Source organism: Cavia porcellus, unplaced genomic scaffold (assembly GCF_034190915.1).
Source record: "Cavia porcellus strain 051 isolate PalLab524CR breed Dunkin Hartley unplaced genomic scaffold, mCavPor4.1 scaffold_13, whole genome shotgun sequence".
Taxonomy (NCBI): Eukaryota; Metazoa; Chordata; class Mammalia; order Rodentia; family Caviidae; genus Cavia; species Cavia porcellus.
The window spans coordinates 38,973,606-38,999,656 of record NW_026947496.1 but is presented as its reverse complement, the minus strand read 5'-3'; the positions used below and the strand labels follow the sequence as shown (position 1 = coordinate 38,999,656).

General features: G+C 37.2%; 1 protein-coding gene across 4 annotated transcripts in view; it reads left to right on the top strand.

The window, feature by feature from the left end:
- The window catches only part of Dip2c (disco interacting protein 2 homolog C), a 419,016-nt gene that overhangs the window by 237,896 nt on the left and 155,069 nt on the right, over positions 1-26,051 (top strand). For all 4 annotated transcript variants that reach the window (XM_063260126.1, XM_063260125.1, XM_063260124.1 and 1 more), the window contains one exon: positions 22,182-22,307. In XM_063260126.1, coding sequence (XP_063116196.1) covers positions 22,182-22,307 — 126 coding nt within the window. The remainder of the gene's footprint in view (positions 1-22,181; positions 22,308-26,051) is intronic.

Genomic DNA, 26,051 nt, shown 5'->3' with positions numbered 1-26,051 from the left:
CCTTGTCTTTGGATTGGATCTTCAGCAAATTTCAACAGCCTGGTAGAACAATGTTAGATCATCTCCCTGCTTGGTTTATGTGATCTAGTGGACCCCATTCCTACTCAGTGTAGGAATCATGTGACTTCATCTCTACAGTCTCATCTCCCCCTCCCACTGCAGCTGCACTGGTTTCTTAGTGTTCCTCAGGCATGCGAGATGCTTTTCACTGGTTCATTCCTGTCCTGTCATTCATCGCTCGTGAGTCACATGGCTGTGTCCTTACCTTCACTGACTTGGCCCAAGTGTTATGACTGTTGTCGGTAAGGCTTTCTCTGGCCATGCAGTTAAAATCTCCTAACTTTTCCTTCCCCGTCCTGATTCATTGTCTCCCTTACAGTATTCATCACCAGATTTTTCTGTGTCTGTATACATCTGTCAATCTATCATGTATCTTTTATCCTCTGTTCATCTGACTGTATCATCTATCAGCTATCTGTATCTATCTGTCTCTATTCACCTACCTGCTGTCTTCCCATTAGAATATAAAATATGCAAAGGAAAGAGCATTTATTTATTTATTTTGCTTGAATTTTGTTTTGGATTCTATTTTTTGAAAGAAGAAAGATGAAAGAAGCATAATAAATTTGGGGATAGGCAAGTGATTAGACTGGGGCAGGGGCAGATTATAAAGTAACTTGTATGCTGTGTTTGGAAATCTGGACTTCATCCTAAAGGAATAGGGCACCACTTAAAGATTTTAGGCAAAAGAATTGTCGAGCCAATTTTGAGTTTGAAGATGACTTCAGTAGCGTTGTAGAGCATGGATTAAGAGTAAAGGAATCTGAAAGACTTTGACTGCCTGAAACATGTTTAGGAGCTATAAGTTAGTATAATCAGATTTGAAATGTTAAGTAGGTACAGATTAAGCATCCTAGTATGAAATGCTCCAAAATCTGAAACTTCTTGAGCACCTATATTATGCAACAAGTAGAAAATTCCACATCTGATTAGCTGTGATGAGTTGCAGTCCAACACAGGTATATTAAAAATGCTATATATAATTGCTTTGTGAATATGGGTATAAAGTATAAATAAAACACAAATGAATTTCTTGTTTATACTTAGGTTCTATTTCCAAGACATTTCATTATGTGTATACATATATTCTCAAACCTGAAAAAAAAACTGGAAATCAGAAACACTTCTGGTCTCAAGGATACTGTAAAGGATTACTCACCCTGTAATAGCAGTCATAACCAAATGCTGAGTTAACATATCAGTGTGTGAGAAAGGGCTTCAAGGGTGAGTACTAGATACTTCACTTACACACTTTCACAAGTGATGGTCTTTCTGTACTCATTTCTATGTCTTTAGAGAATTAAGGTTCTGGTTGAAGGTCTAATTTACCTCAGTTATTAATATACTATGTAGAGGGTTCTGTGAAATATTATGTAGATGTTCCTAAAAGTATCATGAGAGATATAATGGAAGATGCAGGTATTCCATGTATACTATTTCAGTTTTAAATTTCTTTCCACTCTTCGTTTTTAAATAATCACTTTGATTTGCACACCAAAAGCCAAGCCAGTGTGACCCTTCCATATGCTATTGAAGTCTCAGTTGGGGAGTTGCATTTTCTATAGCCAACCCCAAGCTTCTCCCCATTCATATGTCATGGCAGCTACAGTAAAGCAGAAGGGGCCCTGATAATTTGGGGGGCTCCTTTGATAGCCTTTGCACCGTATTCTAGGACATTTCCTATTGTCACAACTGTGTCTTAACTGTAAATTTTATTAGCTTACATATTTTACTGTCAAACTATGCTTTACTGTCCCTAGAGTACATGTTCACACATGAATTTAAAAGGAAGATGTATGATGGTAAGAGCTTGTTAGCCTGTTTCCAGTGTACACAATCAAGAATTTTCTGGTTTATTTTCCCTGGAGCTATGTGGAAGTGGAAGTCAAAGATGGGTGGCTCATCAGATCTTTCTTCTGAAACTGTTTGACCACTTATATTGGTATACAGCTACTTTGGTTGCTCCAGTGTTCAAATTATGTTAGCCAAGAAGCAATTCTATTATCTGTTAGATAATTGACCTAATTAACAATCAATCCAGTCAGCCACATAGTCTCAAATTTAATCTCTCCTGGCTGTGCATTTCCATTTCATTTCTAAACTCATGACCTTACATTGTAATGAACTCTTACTAGAGTTCTTTATAACACACTCTCTTCTTTTTAAGTAATTTTTTAGAGAAGGGACTTAAATTTGATTTGAAAAGTTAATAAAGAAATAGATGAGTAGACATGTGTTAGGTACCTATAATATATCAAACTATATTAGGTACTTTATTACTTTTACTTTATAAAGTCTAAATTAGAGATTAATTGCTGGCTATGTTTAGCAGCCCCCCTCCAAAAAAAAACCTTAGAAAATCTTGAGATATTATTTTGTGTATGTTGCAGCCAAGACTAAGACAAATAATATTAAAACTCAAATGTTACATACTGTTTCCTAATATGGTTAGATTTTTTTCTCTGAGATGAGTTTGGATGCAGTTTAAACTGATGTCTCATGTTTTGTATATGCATGGACATCAGTAGCTGCTACTTTAATGATCAGAATCTTCTGTCTGGGAGCTGCTTTCCTTTGCAGTAGACTGCATTGGACCTTCTGTTCCTAAAGGATGGCGAACTTCAGAGCTTGCAGTTTCCTGGTGAAGCTTGAGACCCTTTCAGGATCTTGATGATTTCAAACCATTTTCTAAATACCTATCGTATTGTTGACTTTCTTTCCATCCTGTTTCTTTGATGAGGGTACAGTCAGGTTTTGTGATGGCTGTGTGACAGGTGAGATTGGCTTTGCTCCAACAGCCAGCAGATACTGTGGTTGTTAGGTCTTGTGTCTTAAAAAGTTTTTCAGTTTACTTCCTAATACAGTAACAAAAATTCTAATAACCCTATTAGTAAAAGTTCAAGATTTTCAGTAGTGTTTAGGAGTTTAGAGTATTTTTTGAGTCTGAGATTGTCTTTTTTTGTCTTTTTGAGATAGAATTTCTATTTGCAGTTCAGGCTGGCCTTTATAGCCCAAGCTGGCCTGGAGCTCCCAGTGATGCCTGCCTTAGCCTCCTAAGATTACAGATGTGTTCCACTACACCTGACCGTCTCATTTTTTTTTTAAAGAGATACAAAGTAGAAACTTTGGCATTTGAACCCATCCCTTAAATTAATTTTGTTGTAATGATAGACCCTCAAAGTGTGAATCTGGCAGTGTTCAACTTCTGGGAATAGGCTTGTATCCTAGTACTGATTCATCAACAGATACTCAAATAGTTTTGTGTACTAAACATTTTATTATGCACTGTAGGTGAGACAAATTTAGAGATACAGTTATGTTTAATTTCATAGATTGGAAAGATTTATCTATCTTGAGTCAACCTGGATTTACTAACTTTAATGAGATTCATACCTTGTGACCTCTGTTCTCTAAACTCAATTTCTTCATTATTGATTGTAACTGATTCTGTGTTGTTTTCTTTTTTATGGTAGAATATGATGGACCATCTAGGAGAGGAGAATCCACATGGTAGAATGAAATTAGAATGCAACATTAGCTCAGTGTCTGCAGTGAAGATGACAGGCTCCATCTGGGGAAGGTTGCACTATCCACTGTGATAGCTCAACCCATTTGGCACCTACTAAATCAATGAAGATGAAATTAAAATTCTGTTCTTCTGATAAACCAGTTGCCTTTGGGAGCAAGTGGCTACCATATTGAACAGTACAGGTGTGGACTGTGCCACTCAGCAAATAGTTCTGCTGCAGAGCAAGTGCCCTGGGCTAAGGCTGTGCCTATGGAGTGAAGGCAAAAGATAGTTAAAAAAGCATAAATGTGTGTTTTCCCAACATTAAAGCATTAATTTCCATATCTGTGTCTATCCATTTAATGGAGGAAATGCTAGAAATGAAAATGTAGCAGAAACAGATCGTTTGAATTGAGTAGGATTCCTGGCCAAAAGCAGGGACAAGTTCAAAGTGTTCCGTATTATATGTGTGAAAAAAAAGGTGAACCAAAATTTGTGTTTTGCAACTAAAATGGCACTTGGAAAGAAAATGGGTCTAAAATATTTATCTTAAGTAGGTAGAGATCCTGGAAAGTAAAAGAACGGGCTTTTGATTTAAGATGTTAGAAAAAGCCAAATGTGGTGATGGACACCTATAGTCTCAGCACTCTGTGATCCTGAGGCAGGAGGGTCACAAATCTGAGACCAGCTTGGGCCATTTATTGAGACCTTACCTCAGAAAGAAGGGCTAGAATGTAGCTCAGTGCAGAGGTCCTCATTTCAGTCCTAGAGCAAAAGAAAAAAGGCCTCAGGAAGGAGAATGTAATTAAAAGGAATGAGAAATTTTTAAAAGGATAAAGTGAAATCAAGGATATGTAGATCTTTGGTTTCCTTCGTAGCATGTAAGGAACTGGAAAGTCATCATGATCATCCTCACAAAGGAAAAAAAAATTAAACAAATTGAAAATCAACTCTTCCTAACCCATTAAAGAACTAAGGTCTTAGGGAAATCTGCCATCAAAGAATTAGAGATGGATCATGTTAGCAGAAAGATATAATCCATAAGAAAATGTCAACAGGCAGTGCTAGAAACCAGAACTGTGATCATGTATAGACTAGGCATGGGTCCGTCAGAAATGAAGGTCTACATGTGGAAAAGGGAAAACGATAGAGAGAATAAATGAGAATGAAGAGAATCTTCTCTTGCTCTTCTGCTAACAGATAAAATTTGTTCAAAGTAAGAAATATGGCCTATTGAGTGACTATATCATGTATCAGTGAAATGAATGATAGCAATGTTGTAGGGAACAGGAGACAGAATTATGAAATACCATATTAGGCCAGTTTTGATGTCACATATCCGTAATCTCAGAACATGTGTAAGGGCCAAGGGTTTCGCTGAAGTGTAAGTGCCTGCTTGGCAAGTGCAAGATTGTAAGTTTGATCCTGGTACAAAAAAACAAAAAACCAAAACCAAAAAAACCCACCTCACATATGTAAATTGTCTTTCTAGTGTAAAAAAGAAAACAAAAACAAACTGAAAATGAAATAAGATCCAAAATGTACAATAGATACTGTAAAAATGAAAGGAGAAGAAAATGCTCAAAACAAATGAACACCTGGAATAGGGGAAGGGAGAAAAGGAAGAGGGGAAGGTGTGTGTGTGTGTGTGTGTGTGTGTGTGTGTGTGTGTGTGTATATACACGCAAGATAGCGAACTGTACTACTAATCTGTAAGTTCATCAATAAGAACAGCTTGTGCTTTCATTGTTTGATCATTTTGTCATGCCTAAATCTTATAATCTGAGCAACTACTTCTAAAATAAGAATATACAAAATATTAACTAGTGTTAATTTCCTACTATTTTCTCGAAATTCTGTATCATTTCTATCCTTTTTGATTTTGTTTTTAAAATTAAAAATTAAAAACATAAAAAAGAAACAATAAATTCATGTGTGATATTTAAAAAAGCCCCATAATGTGAAGGGGTTGCTTTTCTAAGATGAATCCTTAAAGACAGTATGTACCCAATAGAATGTCAAACTATGGGACAAGTATGTATAAAACATGATCAAGAAATAAGTCTGTGATAGCGGAGACTTCAGCATCCCTATTTCTATAATTGACAGATTCAGCAGCAGAAAATCAGTAAGAACATAGATGAACTGAACAGCACCATCAATCAACTCAATTTAATTTGGCATATATAGAACAGTTCAACAGGAGAATAGCTACTCTTGAGTTTACATAGAATATTCCCTAAAATAGACAAAGCTCTGGGCCATAAATCATGGAAAAATGTAACCTGTAAAAAATGTAAAATGCAAAATTAAAAGATCCCCAGCAGCTAGTATAGGGAAATAACAAACTGAACCTCAGCTTAGGCACAACTTGGAGATGTAACACCAAAAGCACAGTCTGTAAAAGAAAAAATTGGTGAGCTGGCCTTCATTAAAATCAGAAGCATTTATTATAAGAAAGACTCAAGGAAATGAAAAGATGCAGCAGGTAATCAAAATATACAGTGAATTTTTAGCTTAAAAATATTACAGTAAAAGACACACTGTTATTCATTCACCTCAGAATACTCCCTGGTGCCTCAAATACGTTTCTTCCTTTGTGCTTGACATTTATGAAAAAAGTTATGGAGAACTCCCCTTTTGTGTCTTTACAAGGTGTGATAAAAATATAGCGAATGCTACTGCCCAGAGCCTTGCAGTGGAAAGACAGACTTGGGAAAACACTGTTGTTTGTCCTTAGCTAACATATTCAGCAGATCTGGCACCATGTCACTTCAGGTGATTCTCCAAAGTCAAAGTGATCACAAAACATAAACATTTAAACAAATTCGAGATAATAGGCAGCCATGACAGTATAGGTAAAGACACTCTTAAAAGAGAATTTCCAGAAATGTTTCAGAAAGAAAGATGTGCTAAGTATATTTGAGATGAGGGAGGGGGAAGTATTTTTGAGGAGTATTAATGGTAATGATCTACTAAAATGTAAAATTTAAGCATGCACCATATTTTACAATCACACAACTCAGTGGGAATTGAAAATCATAGTGAAGCCTGTCTGTTAAATTAAGACATCCGAAGTATAAAGAGGAACTTTTAAAAAACTTCAGAGTAAGAAAGCAACCACATCAAAAATAGACAAAATTCATCTGGAGCGAGAAGAGATCTAGAATAACAAAGACAGTTCTAAGCAGCAAAGGCAAGGCAGGAGGTATCACAATCCCTGACTTGAAGTTATACTGCAAAACAACAGTAGTAAAATCAACATGGTACTGGAACCAAAACGGAGCCGAAGACCAGTGGAATAGATTAGAAGATACAACCCCAACTACCAACACACTCAACCGCCTTATCTTTGATAAATTGGCCAAACATGTTCATTGGAAGAATGACAGTCTCTTTAATAAATGGTGTTGGAAAAACTGGCTCTCCATATGCCGAAACTAAAACTAGACCCATGTCTATCACCATATACTAAATTAAAATCTAAGTGGATCAAAGATCTGAATATTAAAACAGAAATACTAAATCTATTGGAAGGCAAATTGGGTAAAAACCTTGAAGACATAGGAGTAGGTAGAGAATTCATGAACAGGATTCAAACTGCACGAGAAATACTTCCCAGAGTCAATAACTGGGATCACGTCTTATTAAAAAGTTTCTGCATGTCAAAAGAAATCTCCAGCATAGTGAAAACAAACCCCACAAATTGGGAAAAAATCTTAGTGAACTGTCTCTCAGACAAAGGACTTATGTCTAAAACATATAAAGAATTAAAAAAAAATCAGACCCCCAAAATTCAAAGACCCGATCCAAAAATGGGCATCTGAGATGAATACACACTTCTCAGATGAAGAAATACAAAGGGCAAATAAATACATGAAAAAATGTTCATCATCATTAGTCATTAGAGAAATGCAAATTAAAACCACACTGAGATTTCATCTCACTCCTGAAAGAATGACCAAGATCAAGAAAACCACCACCAACAAATGCTGGAGAGGCTGCGGAGAAAAAGAAATTCTCCTGCACTGTTGGTGGGAGTGTAGACTGGTGCAACCATTGTGGAGGTCAGTCTGGAGATTTCTCAGAAAGCTGGGATTGGAAGCCCCATTTGACTCAGCTGTTCCACTTCTAGACATATTCCCAAAAGAACTGAAAGAATCATACCACAGTGATATATGTACACCCATCTTTATAGCAGCAAAATTTGTAATAGTCAGATCTTGGAAACAACCTAAATGCCCATCAACTGAGGAATGGATAAAAAAGTTGTGGTATTTTTATACAATGGAGTACTACTCAGCTATAAAGAATGATCAGATTGAGATATTTATAAATAAATGGACGCAGCTTGAGACCATATTCATAAGTGAGATAAATCAAACTCACGTATAAATACCGAATAGTTTCCCTAGTGTAAGAAATGATAAGAATACATAAAAGTATGTGGTAATCATGATTCCCAATTATATTGGTTTGAAGCCATATAATGTTTTCACTCAATTGGAATGGTTTTAATCTGGGTTGTTCGATTTTATTGTCTGTGATAGCACGAATAGTTATTTTGAAGAAAGCAAGACATCATAATAGCTAGTGCTGATTTAATATCATCTTGTTTTGAAGTCCCATCAAGCTGTTGTTCATCTGTTTCCATTGGTTTTAACATGTTGTATTATATTTGTATATTTTAATATATGTGATAGTATAAACAAAAATTTTTATAGGCAAAGAGATAGTATAGAAACCGTTGTGCATTTTCTGTTAGCTGGTTCTAAATACCCTGTAGTACTTTCATTCTCTTGAATGGTTTCACACTGTCTTGATATGTTTGATGCTATAATATACAAAGTTATACTCAAATATTTCAAGGAAAGAGACACTGTAGTAACTATTATTATGTCAGATTATCTGGTGGTGAAACACTATGATGCTTAAATTGTTCTGTTCTGACCTATGTTGTTGTGTTGTTATGTCCTCTTTTATCTCAATCTCCCCTTTTTTTAAAAAAAAAGTTAATTTATTTTTTTCTTATTTTTTTAATTAAGGGAAAACAAATTAAAAAATAGCAGGATATATTATAGTAACGTTTTTGTTTTCCTGTTAACCTGATTTGAACCCCTGTATTGCTCTCCCCATCTTATTTCGACTGATTTTACTCTATTCTGTTTTGTTTGATAGTATCAAGTTTGAGGATATAGGCAACCACTTTGCATGAAATAAGATTTACTATGATGCCCATTATGGTTTGACTATTATCTTCTTTTGGAGTCCTGTAAGGTCTCCAATGTTTAGATTTTATTGGTTTTCCTCTATACTGTTTTGTTCAATTCTATTATACCTGATGATATAAGCAATTCTTTTTAAGATAGCAAGAGTCATGATGGTAACCATTGTTGATCACCTGGTATTCTGTTTTTACATCATGTACTATGTCCATCCTTCTGTTCTGACTCTGTTTTTGCTTTGTCACATTTAGGTTTTTTCTCTTCAAAAAAAAAGTAATAAGAACTGTGGGAGTAATAAAACCCAAAATGTGTAATTGTTATTGTAAAAAAGAGAGGAAAAGAAAGTGATCTAAAGGATATAACTGCAGGTATATTTAAGTGTGTAAGATGGAAAACCATATTACTAAGTTTTTGTTGGATCATTGAACAGAACTGTTTGCAATCTCACTGTTTGAATGTCCATTTTGTATGCTTTAATTTTGTAATTTGAACAACTATTTCTAAGATGACAATATGTAATCTATTAACAAGTGATTTCTTACTGTAAATTTTTTTCCTTGAAATTCTCTATTACTTGTACCTTTTACTGTTTTGTTTTTTTCTCTTTAAATAAAAAAATAGACAAAAGTTCTGAATAGATATTTCTGTGGAGAAATACATGTGCAAATAAGTAAAATACAGGTGCAAATAAGGAAAAGATGTTCCACATGTTTTCGAGGAAATGCCAGTTATTATGACAAAATACCCTTACAACGAACTATGAAGACTTAAAAACAGGGAAAACATAAAATGCTGGTAATGATGTGGAGCAGTAAAGACTACTACAGGCAATAGTGCAGAGTGGTATTGTTACTTAGAAAAAGTTTGATATTTTCTTATAAAACTAAATGTAACCTCATAATCCAGTAACTGTGCTCCTTGGTATTTACCTAAAGGAGTTGAAAACACGGTCCCCAAATTGCTAAAATTAGAGGCATCTAAGCTTGCCCTTTGACAGGTGTTATGGTTTCTAACTAGATGTTGTCCTAACGATTATAGGCAGGGGCTTGGGAAGATGATTGGAATAGAGGGGCATCATAGCTGACCTTCTGTTAGGAGGTAAGGCTGGTTAGAAGAGGCCGGTCACTGTGGTCATGACTGGGCAGGTTGTCTCAGTGCTTTGCTTCCTGTCTGCCATCCCACCCTACCTCGAGCCTGCCAACTCTGGACTGAAACCTGTACAAACTGAACCAAAATAAACCTCTCCTTTAAATTGTAGGTACTAGGTATTTGTCCCAGGAGTAAAGAAAAGACAACAGAGAAATGGATAAACTAGTATATCCAAACAATGGAATAAGAGATGAGTTATTAAGCCAGGAAATACAAATTCATGTTAATTACTTAGTGAAAAAAGCCAGTCTGAAAAGTCTATACCTGCTGGCTGATTCTGGTTGTATGAGGTTCTAGAAAGACAAAACTGAAGGCAGTGAAAAAGCTGAGTGGCTGACATTCGGAAGAGGAAAGAGGGATGAATGAAGACAGCACAGAGGGTTTTTAGGCTATCAGAACTGTTATGTATAATGGTACCATGCTGGGTACAGGTCACGTATACATTTGTCAGAACTTACTGAAAAATACCAAAAGTGAACCCTAATATATACTATAGTTATTATTTAATAATTGCATCACTACTGTCTTATTAATTACAACAGATACACCAAGCTAACAAAAGATGTTAATAATAGGGAAAAGTATGTGTGTGGTCTTTCTTAGGCTTAGATTGTACAAATGATAATTAGTGTCTGGTCAAGATCGAAAAAGTCCAGAGCGTTTACTACTTTCTAGGTCCGCCTTGAGTCCTTTAATGTATTACCTCGGTTAGTCTTCATAGCTACCTTTAGAGCAAGTGCTCTGATTTTCCCCAGATTGCACCTACTGAAACTGAGGCATAGCTAGGTTCAGCGACTTGCTCAAGCCCACACAGGGGAACTGGGATTTGTATCTGTGCAATATGACTGTAGAACTTGTAGTCTTAACTGCGGTGCTATTAGGAAGTCGCATTTCTTCCTTCGAGAAGCATTCTCTTCTGTTGATTTTGTGTTGTCTTTGATGTTGGGGGCCCAGGACCTTTAACTGTCTGTGTAATATTAAGAACTCTGAAAATTTAAAAAAAAAAAAAGAACTCTGAAAATAACAGGAACTCTAGGAAATGGATTGTATGTAAGAGAAGGGGAAGAAAGAAATACTGACTTAATATTTAAACCCATAGATACATCTAGCATTCTAGAACACTAGTAACAGCAGTAGTGACATCCAAAGTAAGAAGTGAGAAAGCTTCAGCTTTCACTCAGGTTGAACGTGTTCTAGTTCATTATATTTTTATCTCTTAAAATCCTATTGCGTGTCTTTTTCAGAATACTAATTCCTTCCAGGGTGAAACAAATTGTAATCTTTTAAAAGCAAGAAGAGAAGTGGGGTTATCTATTTAGTACTTCAACAGCTTACATCTGTCCGGTGGCCATATGGAGGCTTTTTGACATGCAGAGGCAAAAAATAGGCATCTCATGAAAGGAGAGGACTGATACATAACTCAGTGATATTTTATCCATACATTTAAGGTATGGATCAGAGGCTATTGGTGATTGCTGTGGTGTTAGCTGTGGCTGCTGTAAAGAGAGAATGAATATTGTTGCCTGGCTTCTTTGTTGGTATATAATGTGGTGTTAGTAGGTTTTTCTTGTGGTCTGCAGTGTATGCCATGCATGAATGATCACATCAAGGTAAATCCACATTACCCAGGTGACTGGAGACAATGTGTGCTCCATGGTAGCACCATTCCAAGAATTTGTGGTATAGTACCTGAGGATCGAGTGGGGTCACTCAACAATCTAATCCCTCTGGGCTTTTCTGTTTTGCAGACTCACTGTAATAAATGCATTGCTTCAAAAATTAATGAAAGTAACTATCTTATTGAGTGCTTGCTATGTGACAAGTACCTACTGATATGCTTTGTGAATTTTACATAATTTTTCTTGGCAACTCTACAGTGATTCAAGTGAAGTTTACAGGGGTTAAAATTTTATTCAGTGTCTATGTTATTGGTAACTGATAAAGCCAGGACTGATGCAGAAGCTTGGACTCTTAATCCAGTATCCTATTGTTCTCCAGTATCCTATTTTGTGCTGCTAAATCCCGTGTAGCGTCCTGTCTGTAATACAGAACCTTATAAGGTTCGTGGAATTAAATGGAAAGGAAAGTTTAGAATGTATGTTTGAGGGAGTCCTAGTAGATAAATGCTCGTGAGTCAAACAGTAGGGGAAGGTCTGTCTTTCCACCCAGTAAGATGAGATGATGAGGAGTTTCAAAAATGATGGCTTGCTAGAGGATTGGGCGGAGAGTCTCTCCGGAGAAATCATATTAGATGCTAGAATGTGACAACATGGAGAGGGCCAGATGAATGGGCTGGAGGATTTAAGGTCATGCTGAGACTGCGGTGGCTGATAATGGGAGCCTGCAAATCCCGCACCTTAAACGTGGCACACTGACCAGTGGATCCAAGAGGAAAAGCTGTATTGGCTTTTGGCAGCTGCTGGAAATTGAGACCCGGGATCCCTCGAAGCAGCCAGGACCGCCCGGCTGCACCAGAGGAGATTGTGAGAAGCTCTAGAGCTCTGAAGCCGAACACCGTGCGGTTTTCTGACTGTCCCGTACTGTGTCGGGAATGCAGTGAAGGCAAGCAGTGCAGTGTGCAGTAGACCCAAGAGGAAGACCTGCACTGAGTCCTGGTGAGTACTAGGGACTGGGTCCCACAGCTGCTGTGGCTGGCTGGAGGACATCTTGGAATTGGACAGAGCCCGCCACCACGGCGACATCAGTAACTTGGAGAGTCTGGTGGAGGACATCTTGGAGTTGGGCGTAGCCCACGGCTCGGTGACATCAGACAGTCGCCCCTGGCGTAGAGAGGTCTGGTGGAGGACATCTTGAAATTAGGCAGAGCCTGGCACTGTGACGGTGTCAGCGACCTAGAGAGAACTAATGGAAGACATCTTGGAATTGGGCAGACCGGGTGCCACAATGACATTAGATAGTCGCTCCTGGCACAGAGAGGTCTGATAGAGGACAGCTGGGATTTGGACAGAGCCCTGTGCCACAGTGACATTAGTCAGCTGCTTCTGGCACAGAGAAAACTGGCAGGATCTGCTGGGGCTGAAGCAAACCTCCAGTTGGGACCCAATAAGCAGATACAAAATAGTCGTGACTCTGTGACATCCACAAAGTACAGCCTAACTTGCAGATTGACTGGCACAGAGGCTGGAGGCTAGCCTGCACTGTCCCTGCATCCATGCCTACCCCAGATAACAGCAAATTGGGGAGGACAGCAAAAACTCAAGTCAGCATGCTTCTGAAAGGCCCTAAGCAATACAGAGAGGGCCAGAGATCCCCAGGACACTCGTCTGAAGGAAACCAGAAACATGACAAGAGATAGAAATAAAAAAAATCTCCAGCTGCCCAACATGAGAAAATAAGCCCAGGAGAAGTAAATACAGAAGAGAACCAGCACAGTAACCATCCAATACTAGACACAGCATCAGCCGAAATAAAAAAATACCTCCATGACCTCATAGATGAATTTAAAGTTGTACTCCTGATCCAAGTGAGGCAAGATATAAAGAGATTAATTAAATGACAAGCCCCACCCAAGAGAACACAGATGGAAGAATGGAGGAAATCAGAAAAGAAAAGAAATTTCTGAAGAATTTAAACATAAGAAAATACATGAAACAGATCCAAAGAGAATACCAAGAAACTAAAACTCCATTGAACACTGGCAAAATGCCTTGACAGAAACTAAAGTTAGCCTTTTGAAACTTGAAGAGAGATTTCTGATATATGATCGTGAAAGAAAAGACCTCTTAAAAATAACAAGGAACCAGAAAGAAACAACTCAAAGGCTAGAAGATGACAAAAGGATACATAACTTAAGAATAAAGCATGTTAGTGAGGAAGCAGGAGCAACCAAAAATGAAATACAAAGAATATTCACAGATATATTAAAGGAAAATTTCCCATGTATAGCAAAAAGAAATGATATACAGATAAAAGAGGCATAAAGAACACCACATACCTACAACCAAAACAGATCTACACCCAGACATATAATAATCAAGATTCCAGAAACCCACCAAAAGAACAGGATATTAAAAGCAGCCAGGGAAAAGAAGCAGATTACTTACAATGGGAAAATTATCAAAATAACAACAGACTTATCAACACAAACTCTTTAAGTCAAGAAGGGAATGGGGAGAAATATTCCAAGTCCTGAAAGAAAATAATATACAACCAAGACTCATATACCCAGGAAAACTCTCTCTCAAAATTAATGGAGAAATAAGATGCTTCCAAGACAAGGAGGAACTGTGGGAGTTCATGGCCACCAACCCAACCCTACAGAGAGTGCTGAAGGACATTCCAGAGAAAGAGGAAGGGATACCAGGATTCCAGCAACAGTGGCAGAGAGGCCTCAATGAATGGGGCAGACAGTGGAATGAGGGAGTAAGGTGGACAAATTATAGCAGTAAAGTGGAGTAGCAGACATAAGGCAGAGACGGTAAGCTAAAGTCTTTAGTATAGATAGCTTTGATACACTATAAAAAAAGGCAGAGGTCATTGTTAATAGTGTATCAAGATTTAAAAGACACAGTAGTCTTATTGCCCGGTTTAGTTTGAATTTAATTTGTTCTGTCCACTAATATCAGATTTGAGGGCACAGACGTCTGTCCCCAAAATAGCAGGTTATACAATGGTTACTATCCTTAATTTCCTATTAACTTAAACTGAAATCCTGTATTACTTACATTGTCTTACTATGACTGATCTTATTTGAATTCGATTCATAAGACCTCGGTTTTGCCTTGGCTGATTTTATTTGAATTTGATATACTTGATAGTATCAACCCTAAAAGTAGAGGCAACTACTCTGAAGATGATAAGATGTAAAAGATATCCATACTGGTATTGATTATTAACAGCTCTCAAGTCCTACAATGTTTTCAAAGTTGTGTTTTTATAAAAATAGCTAGGTAATACTATGTTTAACTATATTAGGTCCAATGATGTGGACAAATCTATTGAAAATAAGAGAAAGTATAGTAACTACAGTAGATCACCTAATATTGTGGTCTTATGTGTCTTTTTCATTGCATGTTTTTCTAGGAATTTGTTTTGTTGTCTTGTTATGATTTGTTTTTCCTATAATACAGAGAGGATAGATATACATGTAGAAATTCACACATGAGAAGATTTTTTAAAAAACTGTTTATGGGAACAGATTATATAATGCAAGATGTAATGAACAGATACTCTGAAGAAGAGACGCTAAGAAACCCAATGCTAATTTTGTAGCATTATGATATAAAATCTAGCAATACTATTAATCACTGATCAGAGTGATATTAGTCTAGTCTCTAAAGTTCAATTTCAGCATATGTAAAGATAAGGACAGCTACTATGAAGAGAATGAGAGATACGATGGTAGCTATTATTATCTTTCCCAATATCAGATCTTGAAGACCTAAAAAAGCCTTCATCATCCTGTAATGATTTGATTAGTTCTATAATATAAAATATGTATTTAATATGCATGAAGATGGGGACAGCTATTTGGAAGAAACTAGAGACAATTAGATAAACAGTGAAGATCTCCAGTGGACTTGCTTTGAAATCTGTATTTCTTTAAATTGTTTTTTTCTTGAACTGTTTTGTTCTGTTTTGATATGTTTAATCTTACGCTCTTTAAGATAAAAAACAAGTGTGGAGGACTGATAACCATATTACTAAGTTTTTGTTAGATCATTGAGCAGAACTGTTGGCAGTGTCACTATTTGAATGTCATTTTACATACTTTAATTTTGTAACCTGAATAGCTATTTCTAAGATGACAATATGTAACATATCAACTGGTGATTTCTTACCGTTTATTTTTCTGTATTTCTGTGTTATTTCTACCCTCTTTATCTCCATGTATTTTTGTTTCTTTCTCTTTAAATAAAAAAATTGAAAAAAAAAAAGATAAGAGGAGATGGAGTAGATTTACATACCAGTCATGCACACTGATTGTTCTAGGAAGAGATGTTTCCAGAAAATTGAGACATGCTTGGGATGGGTACATAATGCTTGCACTGTGGTACTAAGCTTTTAATAATCCCTTGCAAAAAGAGATAATAGTTTCATTTTCTCCAGCACTGTATGACATGCTAAGTAGTTCATTGTCATTTTCTGTACTCTCTGAAATATTGCTGGAGAATTATCTCTTAATGTAATTTATCCAACACTATGAGCATAAGAGGATGGAACAGATTATTTACTGACAATAGTGGTCTGTTTATTCAGTGCTGCATGCAACTGATCTTAAATCCTTTCTCTTTCTAGCTGAATATTTTTGGATTATTAGAATAAAACGCCTAAAGTGAACAACTCATCAACCATTATAGCAGAATAGGACAAGAAAGATTTACTTTGTGTCACTACTATCAAATTATGGCTGCTTAGTTTCAAATTCAAGCTTTGTTGCTTTCTCTGAGCTGCTCGCTCTTTCTTTCTCTTTTTCTCTCTTTCTTTCTTTCTCTCCCTTCCTTCCTTCCTTCCTCCCTCCCTCCCTCCCTCTCTCCCTCCCTCCCTTCCTTCCTTCCTTCCTTCCTTCCTTCCTTCCTTCCTTCCTTCCTTCCTTCCTTCCTTCCTTGTTACACTGTTACTGGAGTCTGTAGGAGGTGCTTCATGAGCAAGGGCTTACAGTTTGGTCCTGGTGGTCTCTGCAGTGTGTCTGAATTTTTATCTCCTGCTTCACTTGGTTGCCAGCAGCCCTCCACACCTAACTCAGCTTTGCCAGTGCACCTCCCAGCCCTTAGAAGGCAGCATGTTGTCCTTGAGGCTCCAGGGTACAATCAGTCCTCCTAAAGCTGCCATATGGTGTCCATTATTTCATACCCTGCTGTTTGTCCCCTGGCAGCCTGTAGTCCAGCCACACCTGCTTAATTCCTGGGTCCTTTTCTAATTCACTTCGTTTCTTTGGTTTTATGTTTCCTCCTTTTCTCTTTGCTTTGGTAATATTTACTGTCTCTTTGAGGTTTCAAACTCAAATGATTTACCATTTACACAGAAGTATGAACTGCCACTTACTAGCGTCTTGATAGGCTAAAACATATTTGGCTGTTTTTTGATACTTGTCTTTATTGATACCTAGGAAATAACAGAACTCCATCCTATAAGACTATAAACATCTACCTGTAGAGCCCAGTTTTCTCTTCTAGTATGACTTTTATCTCTTCAGCTATTTGTGTTTCACATAGTAATTGGAGTTCTTGATCCTGTGATTAGCAAATCTTGTGACTATCTTGGGATGCTTGTGGACTCCGTTAAAAAGAGACTGTGACATACACGTGTATGTCACCCTGCCCACTACCTCTGCACAAGTAGAAGATTTCCATTTCTCATTATTTCCCTTTCACAGCCTCTCATCTAGTTTCTAATTGAAGTGCCTGGGTAAAAACTGTATCCAGAACATTCATAATTAAGATTTTGTGGGGCATTTAATCAAGTGCTTTAATGAGTTTTTGATGCATCACAGCTGCTAAATTTCATTCATGGGCTCATTTTATGAAAATAAAGGGAACCTATTTACCCGTTTATCATATTCTCTGAAAAGTTCTTAATGTTATGTCTGTCTGTTTTAGGATTGATCTGGCTTTGTTTTTGTTTGTTGCTAAGAACTGTCTTTTTCCCCCCCTGTTCTCAGCTAGTACTCCTGTCTAAGCATGTGTATCCTTCACATACTGTTCCTTCCCTGCATGCAGAACACTCAGACTGGCCAGTGGTCTTTGCCATGACCGTGTGGTGTTGGTGCCTGTGGAAGGTAGACTTCATCATTTCATCTTTGTTTTGCAGTCAGATCTCACACTCTTCCCCTCTCTCATTTACCTGCAGCATCAACCCTCTTCTTCCTCATACATGTGCAGCACTGACCCTGTGGCTGTTAGATATACAAGTTTAAAGCTGGGCACTGTAGAGGCTTTTATCAGTACTGGGTGTTTTCTTTGATTGGGACCGAGAAGCTTTTTTGAGAGCAATAAAAAGAAGCAAAGCTAGAATAATCAGAAGAGTCAGTTACATAGGTTTGGTTGAGTATCCCTCAGTTTTTGTCACATTGCAAAATTTCTTTCCATAGTGAAAAGATGATCCCCTAATCCTGTTTTTAAAGTGACATGTTAACATTGCTTGTTAGGCTGTGTATTTAAGGGTTGACTGGCATTGTTAAACAGTGCATCAGTTAAACATATGGAGGTAAATCTGACTCAGAGATTCTTACTCAGCTTTTTTGGGACAATTTGAACTGTAATTACACTGCATGCTTGAGAAGCTAATCTTCAGCAATAGGAAGTTATCTTTTCCCAAACCTTGTCTTATTTCGATTGGGATAACATGCTAAATAAGTGTCTGCAGGGGTCAGACCCTGGGATACAGTTGGGGAGGGCAGTGTGATTATGTCATTTTCTCTAATATTATTGTTCAGTATATTTAATAATTGATAAAATATTCAGCGTGTTATATATATTCTTAAACATTTACTGTGCTACTGTTTGTGGTTAAAATAGAACATAGAGTTGCCTTTTTTGAAAATAGCTTTGTTAGTTACTTCGTTAGTTTATGCATTGCTCAGTTTTGATGTCCAATCTGACGTTGTCATAGCTACAGCACTGTTTATTTCTTCCTCATGTTAACTGGCTCCTGCAGGTTAGCAGTAGGTGAACTCCTCCGCATCTTTTACTTCAGTCCAAAGGAGCAGCTCCTGACAAAGGCATGCTAGTCTCTTTGTGATTTAAAATATTCTTTTACTGTTTTCATGGAAAAAAAATTGGCAAATGTGTGTGTAATGTTGATAATTTTTAAAATCTTTTACCTTTATGAAAAAATTTCATAGTAGTTTAAAATGTACTTGTCTATATTCATTTTTTCTAAAATGATTGATTTAGTTTAAAAATATAACTTACCTGATTGGAAAGATAATTTTAACTCGAGGAGATGTTTAAATGTAATGAGTAGTGGACTTCAAGCTTGCAAAACACAGGCAAGTTAGAGTACTCCTCAGTGTTTCAGGTTGTCACACTCTCCACTTAAGATTGTGGGGTTCCCACACAAATCCATGCTGATTTCCCCAATACCCATTTCATCCTCCCTTGATATAATAGAATTTCTCAGTGGAATAATAGTCTCAGATTTTCCAATTACAAAAATCACATATTTTCACTGGAATAGTTTGGCTTTCTTGCTTAGCCTGAGGCCACTTTCCTGTTTAAAATAGTCACTCATCAGGAATATTGAAAAAATTACTTAAGAATAATTAAAAAAAAAACCCCTGTGATTTGGTAATAAGTAACACTGTATACAAGTACAATTGTATAGCAAGCTTTTCATAAGAACCATGACAGTAGGTATGGGTAATAACAAATTTTCTCAGTGGAGAAAAATGTGAGCGTTTCAAAAAGTTATGGTTAATTTTGTTTTGCTTAAAATGGTATTTTATTTGAGGATGTAGAGAAGTTGAATAATTACTGAAGAATAGAACATATTTATGTGTCAAAGTATCTTCTCCCAGATTGCTTCTCTCTCTCTCTCTCTCTCTCTCTCTCTCTCTCTCTCTTTAATCGGTATTGGGGATTGAACTCACGACCACCTGCTTGCAAGGCAGGTGCTTATGCCGCTGAGCTAAATCCCCAGCCCCAGATTGCTTCTCAATCATTACCCTGGACAACCCTGAAGGACACCACTTCAACTAAATGATCAGAGTTGGCATCGTTCATAGAGCATGGATGTCTGGTGTATCTGCTGCAATGCCTGACCTAAATCTAATTACAAGGAATGGGCAAATATCCCAAATTGAAAGACAGGGTGCAAAGTAATGACTGAATTCTTTAAAATTTCCAATTTCTGGAAAATTTGAGTTACTTACAGATTCAAGGAGGTTAAAGAAAATGTGACAAATAAGAGCAATCAATCATCCAAGGTTGGATCATACATTCAAAGAGAAAATAATTATGAAGGAAATTATTGGGGGACAGTTAACATTAATTGAATATAAACTTTGGACCAGATAATAGTATTAAATCATTGTTAAATTTCTCTTATTTTGAGGAAAGTTTTTGTTGTGTAAGAGACTGTCTTTATTTTTAGGAAGTACACTGAAACATTTAGAAGAACACAATATGTGCAAGTTCTTTTCATATAATTTAGAAAACACTGAAGAAGGGGGAGTGGAGAGAAAGCAGCAGGTAAAATGTAAATAGTTGAGGAATCTGAGTACAAGTTAAGTGGAATCATCTGTACTATTGCCGAGTTTCTGTAAATTTGAGGTTATATCTAAGAAGTTTTAGAAAGAATACACAAAACTGAAAGTGCTTGCTTTGTGGAAAGTTAATATTCTTTCTCACCACATTTGGTAAACCTTAAGTTTTAGGCCATGACTATGTCAGTCAGTTTTCACTTTTTGATCTGGGAACTCAATAAAAACACATGACCAGAAAACTAGGTTTTTGTCTTAAAGTACAGAGTATAGTTGAGGAGAAAAGTAGTAGTCTATCCCTAAGATAAACAAGATTAAACATTGTAAGAAGTTAACTTTTTGTAGTATATACTCTACTTTTAAACAGCGGGTGGCAAATGTTTTCTGTAAAAGCCAAATGACAAATAGTTTCTTATTTATTGGTTTTTGTGGCCCATGTCAATATTCTTAGCTCTGCTTTTATGGTGGGAAAGAAGCCATGGACTACACATACATCAGTGGTGTGGCTGTGTCTCAGTAAAACATTTACAAAAGAGGTGAAGGCCGATTCTGGCCCACAGGCTGCAGTTGACTAAGCTCTTGACTAAGCTCTGTTCTATAATGTAAACTGGGTTTTCTGGTACCAGTTGACAAAGAAGTGGATTGACTGGGTGGAGTTTGGGGAAGATTTCATGAAGGGGCAAACATGGCTGCACTTCATAAAAGGCCTTACTATATTGGGAGGGGTACGTGTGATGGACGTAAAGACCTTAGAGGTCGTCACCTCTGGGTTCCCGTCCTAGCCACACGACTCACCTGTGGATAACTTTGGGAGGTTTTATAACCTCCGACTGCTTCTTTAGGAAGTGAGAATAACCCGAGTGCCCCCTTCTAAGAGTTGGGGAGAACAGCATGACAGGTGTCTTGTCTGGACTGTGACTTGTAACTGGCTCTCAGCAGCTCTTGCAGTCTTCACAGCTGTCAGAACCCACTGAAATGGAAATGGGACTGTGCGTGACCGTTCATTCTTACTCCCGATTTCACACTCTGACTTCAGGATTGAGACTAACCATGCAGCCCATCTCTGTCACATTTGCTTCAGTTCTCTCTGGTGTTGGGATTGCCATCCCTGTCCTGCTAGTACACAGAATGAGGCCCAGTGTCTGTCTGATCCTGGATCTTCTGGACATAGGAAACTGCCTTTCAAGGCAGACATTCAGTAAATAGATGTGGAATTGACATATTGGCTTAATGTCCATAAAACACCCACAACGGTCCCTGGCCCATAGCTGAGCACTCAGTAAGTGTAAGCGCTGTCCATTACTAACAAGTTGTGTGGTGCACATCCTCCCTTCAACAGAACATTGGAATAAATTGAAGGCTTCAGTGTGTGACCTGCAGAAATATCTAAACATCAAAATCTGTAAAAGTGGCAGAGCATATGAGAGCCAGTATTTGGTCATTTATATAGATTCTTTGGTAGTAAAACAAAAAATTGTAAGTCTGTGAATTAATGTTAAAGTCTTTCCACAGGAACTTTGAAGCTGGAAGATCCAACTTCTTTCCTCCCCCCCCCCCATCTGTTTACCTCTTTTTTTTTATCCTGCTATTTTTTATTTACTTTTCCCTTAATTAAAAAGATAAAAAGAAAAAAGTAAATAATTAAACAAAAAAAGGGGATTGAGATAAAGGGCATAACAACAGAACAGCGCAGGTCAAAACATAACCATTTAAGCAAAATAGTGTTTCACCACAAGATATCCTGACATAAAAATAGTTACCATAGTGTCTCTTTCCTTGAAATCTTTGAGTATAACTTAGTATACTGTAGCACCAAAACATATCAAGACACTATAAAACCATTCAAGAGAATGACATTATTACAGGGTATTTAGAACTAATTAACAGAAAATGAACAATGGTTTCTGTATAATCTCCTTGTCTATAAAAGTTTTTACTTATATTAGCATATATAATAAAATCCAATAAGATACATAGGAAGCTGCACTGTGCCTGGGGCAGAAGGGAAGGAGAAAGGCTTGCTCCTTCAGGATCTTGACTGAGCACTGCGGTAACTGGACTTTCTCTTGGTTTCTAGATGTTCACACAGAGGCTGTTCAAGCAGCTCTTGCTAAACACAAAGAAAGGAAGATGGCGGTGCCCATGCCTTCCAAACGTAGATCCTTGGTTGTGCAGACCTCGATGGATGCCTACACACCTCCAGGTGAGCAGTGTGCTTGCTGTTTCTGCTTCTTAAATCAATACACGTTTCAGAATTCAGTTTGCCCAGCACCCACCCTCTTTTTAGCTTTCACATCAGTGGTGGTATATGTCATGTTTCTGTGAACAGAAATTCCAGTTATCCTGGGAGGGAAAATTAGCATTGCTATGTTATAAAATATGCATTTTAGATGTTTCATCAAGATCCTCATATATACATTCTTTTAAAGTCTTATAAAATATTATTTCTGTATATCGAAAAGCATTATATATTCCTGTGGTTCTAATTGAAATTGGGCTTTTCTTCCACTTAGACTGATATATACATATTTTTAAGTCTGTATAATTTGAATACATTATGGTGCTGTACTGAGTTGGACAATATAGACAGTGATTTGAATCAGGGTCATCCAACTTCACTTTTAAAATGATTTTACTCTCTGCAGGCCAGAAAGTCTCTTTCACAACTACTTGACTCTGCCATTGTGGCTGGAAGGTAGTTACAGATGACATGTCAGTGGGTGGATATGTTTGTGTCCCACAGAACACCACCAGAAACTATACATACAAAAACAGATGATAGGCCTCAGTTGGTCCACAGGTCTGACAGCGTCTGATCTCAGTGGTTGAAAGTGTTACCCATTTATGTTTTTGTTGCTTTAACAATGTACCAAAGGCTGGGATACTGTATACTAAGATTTATTTAACTCACAGTTCTAGAGGTTCGAGAGGAAGTCCCTGTCTGCGGTGGGTTCTGGTGAGGGCCTTCTGGCTGTTTAATCACACCATGTTGATATGAGTGCAAAAGAGAGAGAGAGAGAGAGAGAGAGAGAGAGAGAGAGAGAGAGAGAGAGAGAGAGAGAGAGCACACATGAGAAACGGGAGTTGGGGGAAACTAGAAGAGTTCAGGGATCAGTTTTCCTTTTTGTAATGATTTGGTCACAAGAGCTATCTGTCAGATCCCAAGAGAATTCCTCCAATTCTTTTCTGCATGGGGCATGCCCCAAGTACTTTACCACAGACTTTGCTTCTTAAACGCTTTTTACCTTTTGGTACTACTGAGGACCAACTGGCCAACACATGGTCCTTGAGGGACTAACAGAACTGTAGCAGTTATATAATACTGCTTTTATTTAATTTTGAATTCCATTTAACTACAAAGCTCTCTTATTTCACTGTGTATACATAATTATAAATTATATCTCATTGTCTTCAAAGCCACAATGAAAGACAAAGTGGAATTATTCACACACCTATTAGGAACTCAAAGAATTAAACTTACTTTTCTTGTTGATTTGCTTTCAAAGTCTTTGTTCCAGCATTGTTTATATCTGTTTCTATCGCTTTCTTTTGCAAATAACACAACATTATAGAGTAGATGAGTTATAAAGAAAAGTGGTCTATTTTGACTCACAGTTCTGGAGGTCTAAGGCAAAGTCCATATCTAATGATGGTCTCTGTATTAGTCAGCTTTCCCAGCATTGAGACACTATCCCCATACACACTTCCCCACCCTTCCCCTAGTATATGTAGCTCATGGTTCAGGGAATTCAGTCCATAGTCAGTAGGTTTCAAAGCAGCAGCAACCTGGTGGCAGGCCATAACACAGCAAAGATACGTAGTTCATGGCAACTGGAAACCAGAGTAGGGGAACACTGCAAAGAGAAAGAACAGAGATCAAACATAAACTGTCAAGGTCACCTTCATAGCCCACACAGACACACCAGATTGGTGTTCCATCAATCCCTGAGTAGATCTTAAAGCCAGTCAAGTTGAGACTTTCTGCAACAACCTCCTTTCTAACCTGGTCCACAGAAGGCATCACATGGCAAGAGGATAGCATGTGTGTAGATGTATCTCATCTGGTTCTCTCACTGTTAAGAAGTCACAGGATTTAATTATGGGGGCTCCACCCCAATGACTTAATTTAGTTGCTTCCCAAAGGTGCCACTTTTTGAGTAGCATAGTTGCTTTAACTTTCTACTTCTTAATCTTTTCAGCATGGATTAATTTTAATGCCTAAAGGGAGACACTAAACCATGTCCAATCACAGCAGTGTCACTGTTGAACCTTTTCAATCTACAGGTTTAAATTACCTTGTATGCCACTTGTAACAGATTAAAATGCTATCTTTTCCCTGTACAAGAGACGTATAAGAAGCAGTAAGAATGAACATATCCAGCACCATTTGGAATCTTATTTATTTATTTAGGTTTTTTGAGACAGGGTTTTGCTATCTGGTTCAGTCTGGCCTTGAACTCATTGCAAAATCCAGTTTGGCTGTGAACTCCTGGCAATCCTCCTGCTTCAGTTTCGCAAGTTCTGGGATTATAGGCATGTGTCACCATGCCCAGTTTCTACTGTATTTCAAGGGTTATACCTGAGCATTGGCAAACAGAGAGGAAAATAAGTCATACTTCAAACCAGAGATGTGGCCTGATATACTAGGTATATATCAGTATATTTCAAATTCTTAAGTATCCCAATTTATGTACCTTTCAAGTTGAAAGTATAAGCTGTTGAAACCAGGACTTTTGCATTAAGTTGTGTCCTCTATGCTTTAAAAATACACACACACACACACACACACACACACACACCCCTACATACATATATATGTATGTGTGTATTTTTGGAACAAGGGTCTAATTGCCTAGTCTGGGCTAGAGCTTGCAATCCTCTAGCCTCAGCTTCCCAGTGTACCTTACCTGAACCATTTTTTATTGGAGAAATGATGACTTTAGAAGCAGGAAGCCATGTAAATGTATGTGTGTATTTTCTTCAAATTGAATCCATCCACTGAGAAATATTATTGGGTCTCCCATGATGAAAGGCAAAGTTTTCATGATAAGAAACAAACCTTGTTTTATAATTGTCTTTGCAAAACAAAGAATATCATTGGAAATAACGAGTTTTAGTGAAATGTTTCCCTTTAATTGTTTAACTAGCGTTTTCATGTATGCCATGAGATATATTTTACAAACTGCAATCAGGGGTCCTAATGATCCTTTACATAGGATAGTTTTTTGCAGTCATAAATGTCCCAATCATTTTTAAAAAATCTTTCATTCACATGCTATTTTGTGCTTCACAGTGGTCTAATTATTATACTTGAACAAAATCTTATTTTCTCCCATCTCTTTTCCTTAGTTGCTAGTAACAGTTATTACAACTGCTTTCAAGTTTATCTTTTAAGTTTATATGTTCCACATGAAATGACTGGTGGTTGACAGTATCATAGTTTCTAGAAAAGAGTTAATTAGATTTATTACTGCTTCCTTCTGTTGGAGGGAACTTTCTTGTACCTTTTTTTTCTCCTGGTGTTGAATATTAAGCTGGGAGCCTTTGCACTGAGCTACATCCCCTACCCTTTTTATATTTTATTTTTAAGTGGGGCAAAATTTAGAATCTTCCAATCTCAAACTAAGGGGTGGGATTATTAGGCATGTGCTGCCACACCCTCTTCCTTTAGTTTTTAATGTGAAAAATTACAGGAATAATTTCCCAGGCTTCTCCTTCTAGCTGTAATGTACTATCTGGTTCCTAACTAACACATGTACTATAAGTGACTGTAAAACTGCATGAAGCAAACCTGAAGTTGTTTACATTGCATAGGCCACCAGCAAACCAAGACTGAACCCGAGAGGCTGAATTTGAATTAATTGTAATTGTTAAAGTATTTTAACTTAGCTATCACATGTTTTAAAATTATAGACATATCTGGCTTTCATGTTCCTATTGGAAAGTA